At 42.5% G+C, this 20,278-nt stretch overlaps 1 protein-coding gene across 1 annotated transcript in view; it reads left to right on the top strand.

The window, feature by feature from the left end:
* LOC138949472 (nucleoporin NUP188-like) overlaps window positions 1-20,278 on the top strand; it is an 84,645-nt gene that overhangs the window by 40,175 nt on the left and 24,192 nt on the right. The window contains exons 28-35 of the mRNA XM_070321301.1: window positions 659-902; window positions 4,590-4,679; window positions 5,555-5,677; window positions 5,944-6,113; window positions 6,545-6,620; window positions 12,607-12,680; window positions 17,561-17,636; window positions 18,982-19,110. Coding sequence (XP_070177402.1) covers window positions 659-902; window positions 4,590-4,679; window positions 5,555-5,677; window positions 5,944-6,113; window positions 6,545-6,620; window positions 12,607-12,680; window positions 17,561-17,636; window positions 18,982-19,110 — 982 coding nt within the window. The remainder of the gene's footprint in view (window positions 1-658; window positions 903-4,589; window positions 4,680-5,554; window positions 5,678-5,943; window positions 6,114-6,544; window positions 6,621-12,606; window positions 12,681-17,560; window positions 17,637-18,981; window positions 19,111-20,278) is intronic.

The raw sequence follows: 20,278 nt of genomic DNA, 5'->3' as shown, positions 1-20,278 counted from the left end.
ATGTTTAGATCAACACATTAAATTGATTTTGAAGCTGAAAGCAACACTCTTCATGTTTAGATCAACACATTAAATTGATTTTGAAGCTGAAAGCAACACTCTTCATGTTTAAATCAACTTACCTTCTTCTCTTACATCAGGGTTAAGAAAAACTGACAACATCTTCAAAATGTTGTCTTATTTTGGATTTGGAAAACCTTGTTTTCTCCGTTTTGTCCATTTTCTATTCTCATGTCTGCGGCAACTTGACTAAATAATATCTGAAAACAAAGAGATTGCCAATGTTCCGAAATTCAGAATAAAAAACCAAGAGGCATGTTATTGGAACGTTTAATTTGTGACGAAAGAGACTGTTGCGTTTACTGATGTTCTACCCAGCTCAAAATCATTGTCTCGTTTGTAAAATTTTGTTTCTTCTGAGCGAGTTTCTTGACAATTTATCAGATAAGGTTATTTTCTGTATTAAAATATTTTGTCTGTCTGTTCACGTAAAAGACCGCTGGGTCGAAGATCAGTTAACGTAACATTTTGTTTTGTGACACGTAAAAGACCGCTGGGTCGAAGATGAGTTAACGTAACATTTTGTTTTGTGACATGTAAAATGTTCCAATACCATACCTGTCTTGTTCTTTCCTGACAAATGTTTTGCTTTTCCCAGTCTGACGGAAGGCAGTGGAGTGGACCTGATCGAGCTGATCCAACTGTCGCTGTCGGTCCTCAACCGTCTGCTGTTACTGCGATCGCCTGACCTCCCCCTGTCCCCTGTGGAGCAGGCATTGTCGTGGCAACCGGCGGGCCGACAGAGCCAGCACGTGGTGGCGACGGTGGCTCAGTACATCTACCATCGCCACAACCCCAAGCTGCCCACACTCGCCACGCTGCTTTTGAAACGTCTGGCTATGGTGAGAGTTGGAGTTAAGGGGAGGTGGGCCAGTGCACTACCTTTTTTTTAATTTTGAATGTTTTATTGTGTCTGAATGTTATTTTATGAAAGAAATGAACAAATGATGACAAAGAATAGTCACTTTTTGTATTTTCGGTTGCTGGTTTTTGTTTTACGCGACAAAAACAGTCAAAATACAGACAAAAGTGGAGTACAGGAGATACACGGATTTTCATCAGATGTGATTGTCACACTTCTAATTATTGTTTTATTTTATCCTTCTGGGTATGCTCTAGGGGATTACGAAGCAGATCTTGTTTATTATATTTATATTTGGAGTTAGGAACACTTCTTTGTTACAACTGTCAAACTTTAGGGTAACGCTTGCGAAATTATTTTTTGAAATAATCTGGATATGACTATGATAAAATTTCAGCAAAATCCCTTCGTAATCCCCCAGAATGTTATATTCTGCACAAACTACAAAAGAAAATATTGCTCTAGCTAAATTACAGCCAGAGAAATCGCGTAACCCAAGACGTAACCGTAGGCAAAATGGCTGAACTGAGAAAAACGACATTGAAGATTGAACACCACAGAAACACTATTGAAACAGACACACAAGGACAAAACTGTGTTATGAATGAACAGCTTAGTTTATTTGAATTGCAAACTACTTAGCCTTTAGCACGCCAGCAGAGAATTTATGCGTCCATCCCTTCTTTCCCTCTGTCAACCAGCATGGGGATACTGCCCCAGCGCTAAACGTGTATCAATGACCCGATTCTCGTTTGTATATGCATGCGAGAATAACGGTATTTTTAACGGTAACTTACTTGAGCCAGAACGAGACTTATTTCCTTCCGTTATCTCGTCGATTTGTTGGTTTCCTCGAAGTTTTCTGCTTTTGTTTTTACATCGATACAGTACTTTGGTGCTTCGACAAGCAAGATGGAGGATGATGAGTTTGAAACTTTCGTTTGAGTTGTTTTTTGACAACAAATCGTACGTGGAATCTGAACGATTTACTGAGGAAGCTCTTCGCAATGAACTGTGTATCGCGGTGAAGAAAATGACACAGTTCGTCAAGACAGTGACGGAATTTACGAAAGTGCAGATTGATACAAACAGTTGCTGATCCAGTTTCGTTCGGGAAATGGCAGGCCCAGCAAACATTACCGATAATCTGACTGATGTTGGATACTTTCTCCTGTTTTTTTGGTTTTTTTGCGTAGCAAATGCTCAACTTGCTTGTCGAGGAGATACTGCACAGAAACTGACTCAAATTCAGCGCAAAGCAAGCCAGTGCCGAGACGTAAAAAGTGTGCTGCATGGCGTGTTCGGAAATGGCGACCTGTGGATCTGCGTGGAGATCAAAGCTTTCCTCTGTATCGGAAACACCGACAGAATCCAAACTTTGGCCTAGTACCAGCGGAACTACTTGTTGTTGCTAACCGAACTAATAAAGACATTGTCCTCTTTCTTATTTCGAGCCATTGTTATCGTATCAAAGGTTGTTTCTCAAGGAAAAATTCGCTTTCGGTTGTCACCGATCGTTTGATGTGTAACCAGGATGTTGTAAAACCGAGTGAACTTCGGGTGTTCCCGTCATGGCCGAGAGTCTCTTCGGTAGTTTCCGTATGCAAAATTCGTAAGCTGAGCATGCGCACTCACAAAGTAAACTGGTTGCCGATTTCGGTTTATGAAACGAACCAATGGATGTCGAGTACCTTCCAAACAAGGACATTTCCGTTTGATTCCGTTCGATTACGATTGCTGCCTTTGCAACGGACTAGTGGCTGAGTGAATGGAACATTCATCAAAACACTGATGTCATGTTATAGGTCAAGAGCTGCTGCGCAGTTTCGTATGTCGTGAATGCACTGTTTTGCTGAGGACAAAGCCGTAACTAGCCTTTGAAATGAGACATTTTTTGGCGGGGGAATATCGACTACAGAAGACAATCAATGCCACACATGTTCACATTTTGTCTTTATTGACAGATAAATAGGACACTTTTGACAAAAACACCGACACACATGGATGATAGGTATGTTATGGAAACATAATCTGCTAAAATACCCAAAACAGTGTTTTGAACGATTTGGTCAATTTTGCACTGGCCCACCTGCCCTTAATAGTATTCTTTGTGGCGAGGGTGGCTCACACTCGCAACGCTGCTGTTGAAACGTCTGGCTATCGTGAGAGCTGTAGTTAATAGTATTCTTTGTGGCCACTAATGGAAGGGCGCTGGTTCTGTGCGACGCTTAGTTTTTGAGATAGGTGTGACTGACGAAGAACAGGACGTCACATTCCAAATAAGCACGACTATGTTGCAGGTGGAAGCCGCTGAGATTGCATTTCTTCGGGAGGTTTCCGCAAAAATAGATATTTCAGGATTTGCGCAAAACAGTTCAGAAGCAGACAATCTCTGAGATCTCTGTTCATCTCGTGAAAACGTTATTTTGTATGATAACGATTCACTTGCAAACTAAAGTATACAATTTGGTGTGTCAGTGGTAAATGTAAATAGAAATATGTAATACAGACAAAGCAAACAAATAAACGTGTTTTCTCGTGAAAATGTTGCGTTGTGCGGGTGTTTGGGTGGCGGCCACGTCATGTACACAAAGCAAAGTGCGGGACGGACTCTGCTCTGTGCTGTAACACTGGCAAGTTCAAAACACGAGAAAAACGATTTCATTATGCGGGCAGCCACGGGGGATGTATGTATTTTTCAAATGGTTGTAAAATAAGTCTTGTATTTATGACCGTACTCAGGCCCTGTTCTTTTTTTCGTCACACCTAAAACCGTTATTCCTTGTGACAGACCTGTTTACCCTTACGATTTTGGCGTAATTTATTACGATTTTCTGCAAAAAATACGCCATTCCGCTATCCGTGTCAAGACTACGATTTTCATAAATAAAAAAAAAAATAAAAAAATTAAATTTTTTTTTTATTTTTTATTTTTATTTTTATCAATTCACATGTTTGGCATTGGTTTATTTTCAATGGCAAAATGGGGTGAAAAAGCACAGGACTGATCAGAGATCATGTCTGTCTGATGAAACCCTGGAGAGCCTTATTCTAGTGGTGAAGTCTCGCCCTCACTCATTCGGCAAGCGCAAGTACAGTAGAGAAGCGCTTGACACACTGAAAAAGGCCTACTACGAGCAAAAGAAAAAGAATCAGTGATGCATGTGCTTTTGATGTGATCTTCTTTGAAATTATGATGACTACAAAAACTGATGTTTTGTTTGTGAATGATGGATATATGTGCATGATTGCGTTTCGCAGACACAGTTGTCATATGCGTTGTAATTGGCGACGAATGCTGGATGATTACTATTTTTGTGCCAGGATTACTATTTTTGGGGCTGAGCATTACTCCAAAACACTTATGGGGGTAAACAGGTCTGTTGTGAGCAACGCAGCATTACACGGTTGCTCAGTACATGTATCATCGCCACAACGCCAAACTGCCCTTCCTCGCCACGCTGCATTGCATTTAGTTGTCTTTGAATGTATGGAATGTACTGAAGCCAAGCAATTTTCTTAGTGTACTGCACTTGGTTGATTGAAAACGACGTTAAACACCAAATAAAGAAAGAAAGATGCACTTGCTTGAAATAAAATCTTGTCTAATTATACTCTTGTTTCATTATGAGCTATTTCTGACTGTTTCTCTTGATGTCTGTCACAGATGTCACCTATGTCCATCCTGGCGTGTCTGGGCAACGATGCGGAACCAATCAGGGACATGTTCCTCACTCGTCTTCAGGCGCTCTCAGAGGTATTATCGTTTATGGCGTGGCTCTTGTTAAAGTGTTTTGATTGTAATCTGTTGACATGTTGCAGTAATGATACATTTTTATAATTGAGTGAGTGAGTGTGTGTGTGTGTGTGTGTGTGTGTGTGTGTGTGTGTGTGTGTGTGTGTGTGTGTGTGTGTGTGTGTGTGTGTGTGTGTGTGTGTGTGTGTGTGTGTGTGTGTGTGTGTGTGAATGGGAAGCTTTTTTGCGAGGGAGAGTGTTTGTGAGTGTTTCTGTACATGAGACAGAAAAGGGTCCTGCAAAATAATTGTTCAGGGCATGCTGTAATATGTTGAGGATATTATCTGTGAGGGTTGTAGAAACAGTACTCTAAAAGGGGCAGAAATATCAAGCTCAATTCAATATTTTTAACAAAAACGACGTCTGAAATTTGGAAAATATTTTTAACTTCCTACACCTGTTGTATTGGTTGGGTTTTTTTATGAAAAGGTACAAATGAAAAAGTATTTAATAAAAAAAAAAGTATGTATCGATTGAACACTGGATTTCCCTTCTTTGAGTCATGTGATGTCAGAGGCCGACAAAACTTCATATTTAGGCGGCCAGCCGAGACTACAAAATAGTGCATGTTTGTGTCCGTTCAATCGTAAAAACTAAAAGGAATTCTAACCAGAATCGATCGATACATAAATGTTATTTGTATTTTTGACCAAAATATGACATTTTACACAGATCTCGACAGTTATTGTTCACCTCGACAGCTAGCACGGTCTCGGAGGAACACTGACTGTCTCGATCTGTGTAAAATGTCATATTTTCATCAAAAATACAAATCACGTATAATGTAGTCAAGTTATGAAGAACTACATGTATTTTCTGTTCGCTCTGCTGTGCAGGACTTGCGGCTGAAGGTTGCGATCCTGGAGCTGTTGTCGGTGTGTGTGGAGACGCAGCCCGGCCTCATCGAGATGTTCTTCGACGTCCAGCTGGCCCAATCAGACTCCGCAGAGGGCAAGAAAGTACGAAACACGACAGTCAATCTTGTGTATATATTTTTAAGGAGGATCATACACGCACGCACACAAGCGCACACAAACACACACACAATCACACACACACACAAGCACACACACAAGCACACACACACACAAGCACACACACAAGCAAGCACACACACACACACACATACACATACACATACATACATACACAAACAGCCATCCCCACCCCTACTCCTACCAACCCACAAAGAATACTATTCCATGAAGCGTTCCCTCTCTCACAGGGCCTTCAGCTGGGGCGCAGTAGCTGTCTCCAGACACTGCTGACGCTGATGGAGGTACAGAAGCAGACGACCTATCACTGCCCCCCTGACCTCCTGTGCGCCAGCCTTGACCTTGTCCACTCCCTGTGGCGCGGCCGACGGGAAACCGCCATGGAGGTGCTGCGGTCAAAGTGAGTTTGTCAGTGAAGGTGGCTTGGTTTTACCCTGTGAATCCCTCTTCTGAGGTCATTAACATTTTGTTTTGAGTATTCTCAGTTTCCGTCTCTTTCAAGCAAAACACAGGTGTCATTTTTAAAAACAACCTACCATTGCAGTGTGTTTCCAAGAATCGGAGGACTGCAAAAAAAAAAAAAATTGGTTCTATCAGAAGACCCTATAGATGTCAAAACATCAGACGGTCGACCGTCCAGAGATCATAACAGTGCCTCGGATCCAAAAAGTATGCATCAGTGACCGAACCAAGAAGTCTGAGAACAACACTGTCATTGTAGGTTTAACAGCTTCCTTTCACTCAGAAGTAGGAACGTTGTAAACATTGCCAATAAAGCAGCCTATTGGTTTGCGTTCATAACTGATGTATGTGTTGGGTGTGTGTTTACAGACAGTCGTTCTGGGCGAGTGTGACTGCTCCACTGAAGCGCGACATCACAGAGCCTGTCATGGAGACAGCCGTTCAGGTGAGACAAAGCTTACTACAGGGCATTAAGACAGCCGTCATGGAGACAGCCGTTCAGGTGAGACAAAGCTTACTACAGGGCATTAAGACAGCCGTCATGGAGACAGCCGTTCAGGTGAGACAAAGCTTACTACAAGGCATTAAGACAGCCGTCATGGAGACAGCCGTTCAGGTGAGACAAAGCTTACTACAGGGCATTAAGACAGCCGTCATGGAGACAGCCGTTCAGGTGAGACAAAGCTTACTACAGGGCATTAAGACAGCCGTCATGGAGACAGCCGTTCAGGTGAGACAAAGCTTACTACAAGGCATTAAGACAGCCGTCATGGAGACAGCCGTTCAGGTGAGACAAAGCTTACTACAGGGCATTAAGACAGCCGTCATGGAGACAGCCGTTCAGGTGAGACAAAGCTTACTACAAGGCATTAAGACAGCCGTCATGGAGACAGCCGTCATGGAGACAGCCGTTCAGGTGAGACAAAGCTTACTACAGGGCATTAAGACAGCCGTCATGGAGACAGCCGTTCAGGTGAGACAAAGCTTACTACAAGGCATTAAGACAGCCGTCATGGAGACAGCCGTTCAGGTGAGACAAAGCTTACTACAGGGCATTAAGACAGCCGTCATGGAGACAGCCGTTCAGGTGAGACAAAGCTTACTACAGGGCATTAAGACAGCCGTCATGGAGACAGCCGTTCAGGTGAGACAAAGCTTACTACAGGGCATTAAGACAGCCGTCATGGAGACAGCCGTTCAGGTGAGACAAAGCTTACTACAGGGCATTAAGCTGGCCCGAGAGTGGTTGAGATCTCTTTCATCTCGCTCCCCCACGATAAAACATCGTTATGGGACTATCTCAAATGGCTAGCTTGACTACCAACCCACCCATGTTTTTATTTTCATAGGTACACTATCCACTTTATCTTTCACTCTAGGGAAATTAGGCGCACCAACCAAATGAGGAGGGCGTTAAGCAAACAAACAAACAAACCAAATGAGGATAACCCTGGTGGGTTAGGGTGGAGATTTTTCTGATCTCCCACGTCAACTTATGTGCAGACCTCCTAGTGACTTAACCCCCTTCGTGTGTACACGCAAGCACAAGAACAAGTGCGCTCGGAAAAGATCCTGTAACCCATGTCAGAGTTTGGTGGGTTATAGAAACACGAAAATACCCAGCATGCTTCCCCCGAAATCGGCATATGCTGCCTGCATGGCGGGGTAAAAACGGTCATACACGTAAAAACCCACTCATACAAAAACATGAGTGAATGTCGGAGTTTCCGCCCGTGAACGAAGAAAAACAAGTTTCATTGACTGTGACGTAGTAAACAGCACCATGGTCATGTGTCAATCATTGACTGTGAAGTAGTAAACAGCACCATGGTCATGTGTCAATCATTGACTGTGAAGTAGTGAACAGCGCCATGGTCATGTGTCAATCATTGACTGTGAAGAAGTAAACAGCACCATGGTCATGTGTCAATCATTGACTGTGAAGTAGTGAACAGCGCCATGGTCATGTGTCAATCATTGACTGTGAAGAAGTAAACAGCACCATGGTCATGTGTCAATCATTGACTGTGACGTAGTAAACAGCACCATGGTCATGTGTCAATCATTCACTGTGAAGTAGTAAACAGCACCATGGTCAATTGGTCATGTGTCAATCATGTGTATGTGTGTGTGTTGTATGTGTGTGTGTACGCCTGTCTGTATGCGTGTGTGTGTGGGTGTGTGTGTGTGTGTGCGTGTGTGTGTGTGTGTGTGTGTGCATGTGTGTGTGTGTGTGTGTGTGTGTGTGTGAACGTGTGTGTGTGTGTCTGTGTGTATCTGTGCATGTGTGTGGTGATAGCATGTGTGTGTATGCGCACGCGTATGTGCGTGCGCACGCGTGTGTTTGTTTGTGACTGCATGGACTTAAACGATGAATTTGCTTTTGTACTCCTGTTCTTTTTGTGTCTTAATGCTGTATTTTGGTTTTGTACATGTGTATAGCAATGTCATTGTAACGCGCTTAGAGCTTCTAGGTAAGCGCTCTATAAGTTTCCATTATTATTATTATTATTAAGTAGTAAACAGCACCATGGTCATGTGTCAATCGATCATTGACTGTGAAGTAGTAAACAGTACCATGGTCATGTGTCAATCATTGACTGTGAAGTAGTGAACAGCACCATGGTCATGTGTCAATCATTGACTGTGAAGTAGTAAACAGCACCATGGTCATGTGTCAATCATTGACTGAAGTAGTGAACAGCACCATGGTCATGTGTCAATCATTGACTGTGAAGTAGTAAACAGCACCATGGTCATGTGTCAATCATTGACTGTGAAGTAGTGTACAGCACCATGGTCATGTGTCAATCATTGACTGTGAAGTAGTAAACAGCACCATGGTCATATATCAATCATTGACTGTGAAGTAGTGAGCAGCACCATGGTCATATATCAATCATTGACTGTGAAGTAGTAAACAGCACCATGGTCATATATCAATCATTGACTGTGAAGTAGTGAACAGCACCATGGTCATGTGTCAATCATTGACTGTGAAGTAGTGAACAGCACCATGGTCATGTGTCAATCATTGACTGTGAAGTAGTGTACAGCACCATGGTCATGTGTCAATCATTGACTGTGAAGTAGTGAACAGCACCATGGTCATGTGTCAATCATTGACTGTGAAGGAGTAAACAGCACCATGGTCATGTGTCAATCATTGACTGTGAAGTAGTAAACAGCACCATGGTCATGTGTCAATCATTGACTGTGAAGTAGTAAACAGCACCATGGTCATGTGTCAATCATTGACTGTGAAGTAGTAAACAGCACCATGGTCATGTGTCAATCATTGACTGTGAAGTAGTGAACAGCACCATGGTCATGTGTCAATCATTGACTGTGAAGTAGTAAACAGCACCATGGTCATGTGTCAATCATTGACTGAAGTAGTGAACAGCACCATGGTCATGTGTCAATCATTGACTGTAAAGTAGTAAACAGCACCATGGTCATGTGTCAATCATTGACTGTGAAGTAGTAAACAGCACCATGGTCATATATCAATCATTGACTGTGAAGTAGTGAACAGCACCATGGTCATGTGTCAATCATTGACTGTGAAGTAGTGAACAGCACCATGGTCATGTGTCAATCATTGACTGTGAAGTAGTGAACAGCACCATGGTCATGTGTCAATCATTGACTGTGAAGTAGTGAACAGCACCATGGTCATGTGTCAATCATTGACTGTGAAGTAGTAAACAGCACCATGGTCATGTGTCAATCATTGACTGTGAAGTAGTAAACAGCACCATGGTCATGTGTCAATCATTGACTGTGAAGTAGTAAACAGCACCATGGTCATGTGTCAATCATTGACTGTGAAGTAGTGAACAGCACCATGGTCATGTGTCAATCATTGACTGTGAAGTAGTAAACAGCACCATGGTCATGTGTCAATCATTGACTGTGAAGTAGTAAACAGCACCATGGTCATGTGTCAATCATTGACTGAAGTAGTGAACAGCACCATGGTCATGTGTCAATCATTGACTGTGAAGTAGTAAACAGCACCATGGTCATATATCAATCATTGACTGTGAAGTAGTGAGCAGCACCATGGTCATATATCAATCATTGACTGTGAAGTAGTAAACAGCACCATGGTCATGTGTCAATCATTGACTGTGAAGTAGTGAACAGCACCATGGTCATGTGTCAATCATTGACTGTGAAGTAGTGAACAGCACCATGGTCATGTGTCAATCATTGACTGTGAAGTAGTAAACAGCACCATGGTCATGTGTCAATCATTGACTGTGAAGTAGTAAACAGCACCATGGTCATGTGTCAATCATTGACTGAAGTAGTGAACAGCACCATGGTCATGTGTCAATCATTGACTGTGAAGGAGTAAACAGCACCATGGTCATGTGTCAATCATTGACTGTGAAGTAGTGAACAGCACCATGGTCATATATCAATCATTGACTGTGAAGTAGTAAACAGCACCATGGTCATGTGTCAATCATTGACTGTGAAGTAGTGAACAGCACCATGGTCATGTGTCAATCATTGACTGAAGTAGTGAACAGCACCATGGTCATGTGTCAATCATTGACTGAAGTAGTGAACAGCACCATGGTCATGTGTCAATCATTGACTGTGAAGTAGTGAACAGCACCATGGTCATGTGTCAATCATTGACTGAAGTAGTGAACAGCACCATGGTCATGTGTCAATCATTGACTGTGAAGGAGTAAACAGCACCATGGTCATGTGTCAATCATTGACTGTGAAGTAGTAAACAGCACCATGGTCATGTGTCAATCATTGACTGTGAAGTAGTGAACAGCACCATGGTCATGTGTCAATCATTGACTGTGAAGTAGTAAACAGCACCATGGTCATGTGTCAATCATTGACTGTGAAGTAGTAAACAGCACCATGGTCATGTGTCAATCATTGACTGTGAAGTAGTAAACAGCACCATGGTCATGTGTCAATCATTGACTGTGAAGTAGTAAACAGCACCATGGTCATGTGTCAATCATTGACTGTGAAGTAGTAAACAGCACCATGGTCATGTGTCAATCATTGACTGAAGTAGTGAACAGCACCATGGTCATGTGTCAATCATTGACTGTGAAGTAGTAAACAGCACCATGGTCATGTGTCAATCATTGACTGTGAAGTAGTGAACAGCACCATGGTCATGTGTCAATCATTGACTGTGAAGTAGTAAACAGCACCATGGTCATGTGTCAATCATTGACTGTGAAGTAGTGAACAGCACCATGGTCATGTGTCAACCATTGACTGTGAAGTAGTGAACAGCACCATGGTCATGTGTCAATCATTGACTGTGAAGTAGTGAACAGCACCATGGTCATGTGTCAATCATTGACTGAAGTAGTAAACAGCACCATGGTCATGTGTCAATCATTGACTGTGAAGTAGTAAACAGCACCATGGTCATGTGTCAATCATTGACTGTGAAGTAGTAAACAGCACCATGGTCATGTGTCAATCATTGACTGTGAAGTAGTGAACAGCACCATGGTCATGTGTCAATCATTGACTGTGAAGTAGTGAACAGCACCATGGTCATGTGTCAATCATTGACTGAAGTAGTAAACAGCACCATGGTCATGTGTCAATCATTGACTGTGAAGTAGTAAACAGCACCATGGTCATGTGTCAATCATTGACTGTGAAGTAGTAAACAGCACCATGGTCATGTGTCAATCATTGACTGTCTCCTTTTCATCCAGGAACAAGAAATTCGTTCAAATCTTGTTTTCTATTTTTGAAACTCGTAAACCCCTTATCGTCTGGATCTCTGGATCTGGATAACCCGCCTGGGTTGGTGGTTGGTGGGTGCGCCACAGAAGCCGACGACGACTATCAACGTGACGTTTTTTGGGTGTGCGCATCTAAAAGAGTCTTAAAAGTTCACTGTACACAAGGTGGATATAGTGTACAACTCCAGCTGGTCTTCTTGCTGCTGTACTTGCGGTTTTAGTCCGTTTGCCCTAGCATGTAGGCTTTTCAAGCACAGTTAAAAAATGCTATGTTACAATGTTAAAAACTGGATAAAAACTACTGAGGCTCTCACACTGGTTTCTGCCCCCCTAACGCCGATGAGAAGGCGCTGGGCGTGGTTAAGGTGACGGTGGCTTCAGCTTTGGCTGTTAACCATTTTCATTTCTGGTTTTTTGCTTTTCAGAATACTGTACATGTATTTGATGTGTTACCCTGTCGCAAAGCACTCACTCTTCATGTCCCTCAAAATCAACATACCAACCAAATTGACAGATATATTGCTTTAAAGTGAAAAGCATGCTGTATGAAATTATTGTTGACAAAATGTTTTGAAGGTTGAATATCTTAATTTTAAAGTGCATGAGTAATGTTCATTGTGTGAGTGTTATTCAGTGTCGGATTGTGCTCATAAAGATATTTTTGTTCTAACTTTGCAGCTTCAGCCCACTGAAGTAAAGATCGCAGCGTTTTCCTTCAGGATTTTAGCACAGGAAGTCTACGCAGTGGAAGGGTGAGTAACAACAAGAAAAATTAGGAAAGACTTAATTTCTTTTTTATTAGTTGATTGTCCCATCGCTAGGAAGTTTGGGTTGCTTCCTCCGAGTGTAAAGCTAGATGTAACAGAGTCGTGCTACCTAGGTGTGTGTGTTTCAGGTGTAATCAGCCACCTCCGAGTGTAAAGCTAGATGTAACAGAGTCGTGCTACCTAGGTGTGTGTGTTTCAGCTGTAATCAGCCACCTGCGAGTGTAAAGCTAGATGTAACAGAGTCGTGCTACCTAGGTGTGTGTGTTTCAGCTGTAATCAGCCACCTGCGAGTGTAAAGCTAGATGTAACAGAGTCGTGCTACCTAGGTGTGTGTGTTTCAGCTGTAATCAGCCACCTGCGAGTGTAAAGCTAGATGTAACAGAGTCGTGCTACCTTGGTGTGTGTGTTTCAGGTGTAATCAGCCACCTCCGAGTGTAAAGCTAGATGTAACAGAGTCGTGCTACCTAGGTGTGTGTGTTTCAGGTCTAATCAGCCACCTGCGAGTGTAAAGCTAGATGTAACAGAGTCGTGCTACCTAGGTGTGTGTGTTTTAGGTGTAATCAGCCACCTGCGAGTGTAAAGCTAGATGTAACAGAGTTGTGCTACCTAGGTGTGTGTGTTTTAGGTGTAATCAGCCACCTGCGAGTGTAAAGCTAGATGTAACAGAGTCGTGCTACCTAGGTGTGTGTGTTTCAGCTGTAATCAGCCACCTGCGAGTGTAAAGCTAGATGTAACAGAGTCGTGCTACCTAGGTGTGTGTGTTTCAGCTGTAATCAGCCACCTGCGAGTGTAAAGCTAGATGTAACAGAGTCGTGCTACCTAGGTGTGTGTGTTTCAGCTGTAATCAGCCACCTGCGAGTGTAAAGCTAGATGTAACAGAGTCGTGCTACCTAGGTGTGTGTGTTTTAGGTGTAATCAGCCACCTCCGAGTGTAAAGCTAGATGTAACAGAGTCGTGCTACCTAGGTGTGTGTGTTTCAGCTGTAATCAGCCACCTGCGAGTGTAAAGCTAGATGTAACAGAGTCGTGCTACCTAGGTGTGTGTGTTTCAGGTGTAATCAGCCACCTGCGAGTGTAAAGCTAGATGTAACAGAGTCGTGCTACCTTGGTGTGTGTGTTTCAGCTGTAATCAGCCACCTGCGAGTGTAAAGCTAGATGTAACAGAGTCGTGCTACCTAGGTGTGTGTGTTTCAGCTGTAATCAGCCACCTGCGAGTGTAAAGCTAGATGTAACAGAGTCGTGCTACCTAGGTGTGTGTGTTTCAGCTGTAATCAGCCACCTGCGAGTGTAAAGCTAGATGTAACAGAGTCGTGCTACCTAGGTGTGTGTGTTTCAGGTGTAATCAGCCACCTGCGCATTTTTGTCCCAACCCTCTTTTTATGGAGTGATCCTTGATATAAAGTGGGGATCTGATAGACTGCTAACATTCTAAAATCAAGAATCAATAAACAAGGATGGTTTATTTATGGAACTTTTTATCATTGATAAAGTGAAACTCTCATGAAACTCTGACCTTGTGACCTTTGAAGCAGATGGACAAATAATGAGAAAATTAACAAAAAATGATACTTTATAAATGTCATCGTAAATGTCAAGGGATTGAAAAAAATGTTTCCTTCATTGTGGCACCAAACAAAGAACTCAACAACTATCATTGTGGCACCAAACAAAGAACTCAACAACTATCATTGTGGCACCAAACAAAGAACTCAACAACTATCATTGTGGCACCAAACAAAGAACTCAACAACTATCATTGTGGCACCAAACAAAGAACTCAACAACCATAATTGTGGCACCAAACAAAGAACTCAACAACTATCATTGTGGCACCAAACAAAGAACTCAACAACTATCATTGTGGCACCAAACAAAGAACTCAACAACTATCATTGTGGCACCAAACAAAGAACTCAACAACTATCATTGTGGCACCAAACAAAGAACTCAACAACTATCATTGTGGCACCAAACAAAGAACTCAACAACTATCATTGTGGCACCAAACAAAGAACTCAACAACTATCATTGTGGCACCAAACAAAGAACTCAACAACTATCATTGTGGCACCAAACAAAGAACTCAACAACTATCATTGTGGCACCAAACAAAGAACTCAACAACTATCATTGTGGCACCAAACAAAGAACTCAACAACTATCATTGTGGCACCAAACAAAGAACTCAACAACTATCATTGTGGCACCAAACAAAGAACTCAACAACTATCATTGTGGCACCAAACAAAGAACTCAACAACTATCATTGTGGCACCAAACAAAGAACTCAACAACTATCATTGTGGCACCAAACAAAGAACTCAACAACTATCATTGTGGCACCAAACAAAGAACTCAACAACTATCATTGTGGCACCAAACAAAGAACTCAACAACTATCATTGTGGCACCAAACAAAGAACTCAACAACTATCATTGTGGCACCAAACAAAGAACTCAACAACTATCATTGTGGCACCAAACAAAGAACTCAACAACTATCATTGTGGCACCAAACAAAGAACTCAACAACTATCATTGTGGCAACAAACAAAGAACTCAACAACTATCATTGTGGCACCAAACAAAGAACTTAACAACTATCATTGTGGCACCAAACAAAGAACTCAACAACTATCATTGTGGCACCAAACAAAGAACTCAACAACTATCATTGTGGCACCAAACACAGAACTCAACAACTATCATTGTGGCAACAAACAAAGAACGCAACAACTATCATTGTGGCACCAAACACAGAACTCAACAACTATCATTGTGGCACCAAACACAGAACTCAACAACTATCATTGTGGCACCAAACAAAGAACTCAACAACTCTCATTGTGGCACCAAACAAAGAACTCAACAACTATCATTGTGGCACCAAACAAAGAACTCAACAACTATCATTGTGGCACCAAACAAAGAACTCAACAACTATCATTGTGGCACCAAACAAAGAACGCAACAACTATCATTGTGGCACCAAACAAAGAACTCAACAACTATCATTGTGGCACCAAACACAGAACTCAACAACTATCATTGTGGCAACAAACAAAGAACGCAACAACTATCATTGTGGCACCAAACACAGAACTCAACAACTATCATTGTGGCACCAAACACAGAACTCAACAACTATCATTGTGGCACCAAACAAAGAACTCAACAACTCTCATTGTGGCACCAAACAAAGAACTCAACAACTATCATTGTGGCACCAAACAAAGAACTCAACAACTATCATTGTGGCACCAAACAAAGAACTCAACAACTATCATTGTGGCACCAAACAAAGAACGCAACAACTATCAATGTGGCACCAAACAAAGAACGCAACAACTATCATTGTGGCACCAAACAAAGAACGCAACAACTATCAATGTGGCACCAAACAAAGAACGCAACAACTATCATTGTGTCACCAAACAAGGAACTCAACAACTATCATTGTGGCACCAAACAAAGAACTCAACAACTATCATTGTGGCACCAAACAAAGAACTCAACAACTATCATTGTGGCACCAAACAAAGAACTCAACAACTATCATTGTGGCACCAAACAAAGAACTCAACAACTATCATTGTGGCACCAAACAAACAACTCAACAACTATCATTGTGGCACCAAACAAAGAACGCAACAACTATCATTGTGGCACCAAACAAAGAACTCAACAACTATCATTGTGGCACCAAACAAACAACTCAACAACTATCATTGTGGCACCAAACAAAGAACGCAACAACTATCATTGTGGCACCAAACAAAGAACTCAACAACTATCATTGTGGCACCAAACAAAGAACTCAACAACTATCATTGTGGCACCAAACAAACAACTCAACAACTATCATTGTGGCACCAAACAAAGAACGCAACAACTATCATTGTGGCACCAAACAAAGAACTCAACAACTATCATTGTGGCACCAAACAAACAACTCAACAACTATCATTGTGGCACCAAACAAAGAACGCAACAACTATCATTGTGGCACCAAACAAAGAACTCAACAACTATCATTGTGGCACCAAACAAAGAACTCAACAACTATCATTGTGGCACCAAACAAAGAACTCAACAACTATCATTGTGGCACCAAACAAAGAACTCAACAACTATCATTGTGGCACCAAACAAAGAACTCAACAACTATCATTGTGGCACCAAACAAAGAACTCAACAACTATCATTGTGGCACCAAACAAAGAACTCAACAACTATCATTGTGGCACCAAACAAACAACTCAACAACTATCATTGTGGCACCAAACAAAGAACTCAACAACTATCATTGTGGCACCAAACAAAGAACTCAACAACTATCATTGTGGCACCAAACAAAGAACGCAACAACTATCATTGTGGCACCAAACAAAGAACGCAACAACTATCAATGTGGCACCAAACAAAGAACGCAACAACTATCATTGTGGCACCAAACAAAGAACGCAACAACTATCATTGTGGCACCAAACAAAGAACTCAACAACTATCATTGTGGCACCAAACAAAGAACTCAACAACTATCATTGTGGCACCAAACAAAGAACTCAACAACTATCATTGTGGCACCAAACAAAGAACTCAACAACTATCATTGTGGCACCAAACAAGGAACTCAACAACTATCATTGCAAGTAAAAAGTGAGAACCAGAGCCGAGGGGCACAAGAAAGTTACCAACCAGTCGGGAGCCAGCTGCGGTGTTGGGTTGGTTGAAATTGAGATTCGTTGTGATTTCAACCAATCAGAGCCTGCGGTTTGTTCTCTCCTGTTTTGGAGACTTTTTACCTGCTTTTGGTTTGTACACCTCATCCCTGATAATTAATGTTGAAACGTGTGCATGTTGCAGAGCAAGGGTTGACCCTCAGCTCAAGGCGTGTCTTCAGGATCTGGGAAAGAGCAGCCGCCTGACATACTGGTCTCAGGTACGTCTCTTCCTCCCGCAGTGGAACACCCCTTTGAAGACCCCCAACATCTGAGAAAATCAGGTCTTAAAAAGGAGGGAGTCTTAAAATGGGGGTAACATTACAGAAGTTATGAACAAAAGATCTGGGAGACCAGGGTCTTAAAAAGGAGGGAGTCTTAAAATGGGGGTAACATTACAGAGGTTATGAACAAAAGATCTGGGAGACCAGGGTCTTAAAAAGGAGGGAGTCTTAAAATGGGGGTAACATTACAGAGGTTATGAACAAAATGTCTGGGAGACCAGGGTCTTAAAAAGGAGGGAGTCTTAAAATGGGGGTAACATTACAGAGGTTATGAACAAAAGGTCTGGGAGACCAGGGTCTTAAAAAGGAGGGAGTCTTAAAATGGGGGTAACATTACAGAGGTTATGAACAAAAGGTCTGGGAGACCAGGGTCTTAAAAAGGAGGGAGTCTTAAAATGGGGGTAACATTACAGAGGTTATGAACAAAAGGTCTGGGAGACCAGGGTCTTAAAAAGGAGGGAGTCTTAAAATGGGGGTAACATTACAGAGGTTATGAACAAAAGGTCTGGGAGACCAGGGTCTTAAAAAGGAGGGAGTCTTAAAATGGGGGTAACATTACAGAGGTTTTGAACAAAAGGTCTGGGAGACCAGGGTCTTAAAAAGGAGGGAGTCTTAAAATGGGGGTAACATTACAGAGGTTATGAACAAAAGGTCTGGGAGACCAAGGTCTTAAAAGAGAGTGCGTCTTGAACAAGGGGGGGGGGGGGGGGGGGGAGGGGGGGGGAGTTCCGGGTTCCACTGTACCTCATTTTGTTTCCTGGTTGGAGAGTGAAGGTATCAAATGTGAGAGCTCAGGACAGAACAGTCGTTAACGTTTGTTTGAATAGACAAATGGACAAATTAAGACTTCTTCCTTTTTAAGACCTTGATGTTTCAGATTTTGTGTACATAACCTGTGTAAATTTACCTCCATTTTAAGACTCCCTCCTTTTTAAGACCTTGATGTTCAGATTTTGTGTACATAACCTGTGTAAATTTACCTCCATTTTAAGACCTGCTTTAATTTGATTTTCGGAAGTCTTCAGTCCCGCTGAAACACTTTCCGGCTCTACCCAAAAGTTTGGAAAATGCAGTCATGGTGTTTTGTTGGCCGACATTTATTTGTCTGCACTGTGTTACCACAAGCTGTGAGCCACAGAAGAGATTGGAAAAAGATTTCAACTTTGTTTTATCTTTTCTCTGCACTACTCATAGCTGGATAATCACGATGATTTTGAAACAAATTTTGTGTTTGTATATTTTTTTTAAATCTGTTGTTCAAACTCGTCTCTTTCTTTGTCAGTTTGTGCGAGACAGATTGCTAGCTGAGGCAGGAAACGATGCGGTCAGTGAGCGAGAGTTGTCGGACAATCCCACAATCCTCTTGCTGAAGGCCTGGCGCAACTTCCTGCTTGTCATCAGCAGGTCAAAGGTCAGTTCCAAGTTCACTTGTGTCACTGGGGAGAGAGCTTGCCTTGATTCGAATCTGTGTGGTGATTGTCTTGGTCTTGAGTTCAAGGTAGGATTTGGGGTATTGACAGCCAGTTATGTGTGTGTGTCTGTGTATGTCTCAGACATGGGATTCTTCCGTAAAATTACGGAATTCCGTAAATTTTTAGGCTCCAGGGATCATTCTTGAGATTCGTGCAAATCCGCTGAGAAAATGTTGGGGTATATGTAGGTATAGACCCAAGTTTTTCGGCCGGTCCGCTGATCGCGACGCTCCATTCCATACTATTCTTGAACGGTTGGTTCCTAAAACGGCCAGACTGTTGCTGGTCGATCCGTATGGGAACGCGCTCTGTGTCTTTGTCTCCTACAGTCACCGTTTCAACGTAGCTATCGGGGATTCAGTATAAGCATACCGTATGAGAATGATTCGGCGCCATTTTTACATCGCTTCGAGCCACCTGCCAAAATGATGAGGAAGCTAAAGCGAGACGAAACCGTTCTAGCCCGGGAAATTGACCAGCAGAAGTACAAGAAAAATCTCTGGAGATTCGACTGGCTCGATGAAGTTGTATCATTGAGCTGGAAATACGAGAAAGGCCAGAAGACACAAGACGTGAAACTGAAAGTTGGCGATGCTTTTGCTAAAATCAACTTGCCGGGAAAAGCTCAGTGCACTTTGTGCAACGATGTTAATGTTATCAACTACGGTTCCAATGGAAAGACTGCCCTCAAAAGCCACTTGAAAAGCAACAAGCACCTGATTATCCTGAAAACCCAGTCGTGTAATCAGTCACTGGGGTCGTTTGGCACCGACAAGGTAAGAACATTGAAACCACACCGTCACACGCCACCACCCCCCCCCATCCCCACCTCTCTCTCTCTCTCTCTCTCTCTCTCTCTCTCTCTCTCTCTCTCTCTCTCTCTCTCTCTCTCTTTCTCCTCCTTATTTTGAGTCTTAGCGTAAAATTAATTTGAGAAACATGGGAAGGAAGAGAAAGGGAGGGGGGGGGGGGGGGGGGGGGGCTATGATTAAGCTGAAATATGCATTTCAGGGCCATTTTTGTGTGTCTAAAACACTAAAAACCTTCAGCTTCTGGGGGCTTCGCCCCCAGACCCCGACCAGGGGCGTTGCCCCTGGACCCTACTGG

This window comes from Littorina saxatilis, linkage group LG15 (assembly GCF_037325665.1).
Source record: "Littorina saxatilis isolate snail1 linkage group LG15, US_GU_Lsax_2.0, whole genome shotgun sequence".
NCBI lineage: Eukaryota > Metazoa > Mollusca > Gastropoda > Littorinimorpha > Littorinidae > Littorina > Littorina saxatilis.
This window is presented reverse-complemented; position numbering and strand designations above follow the sequence as displayed.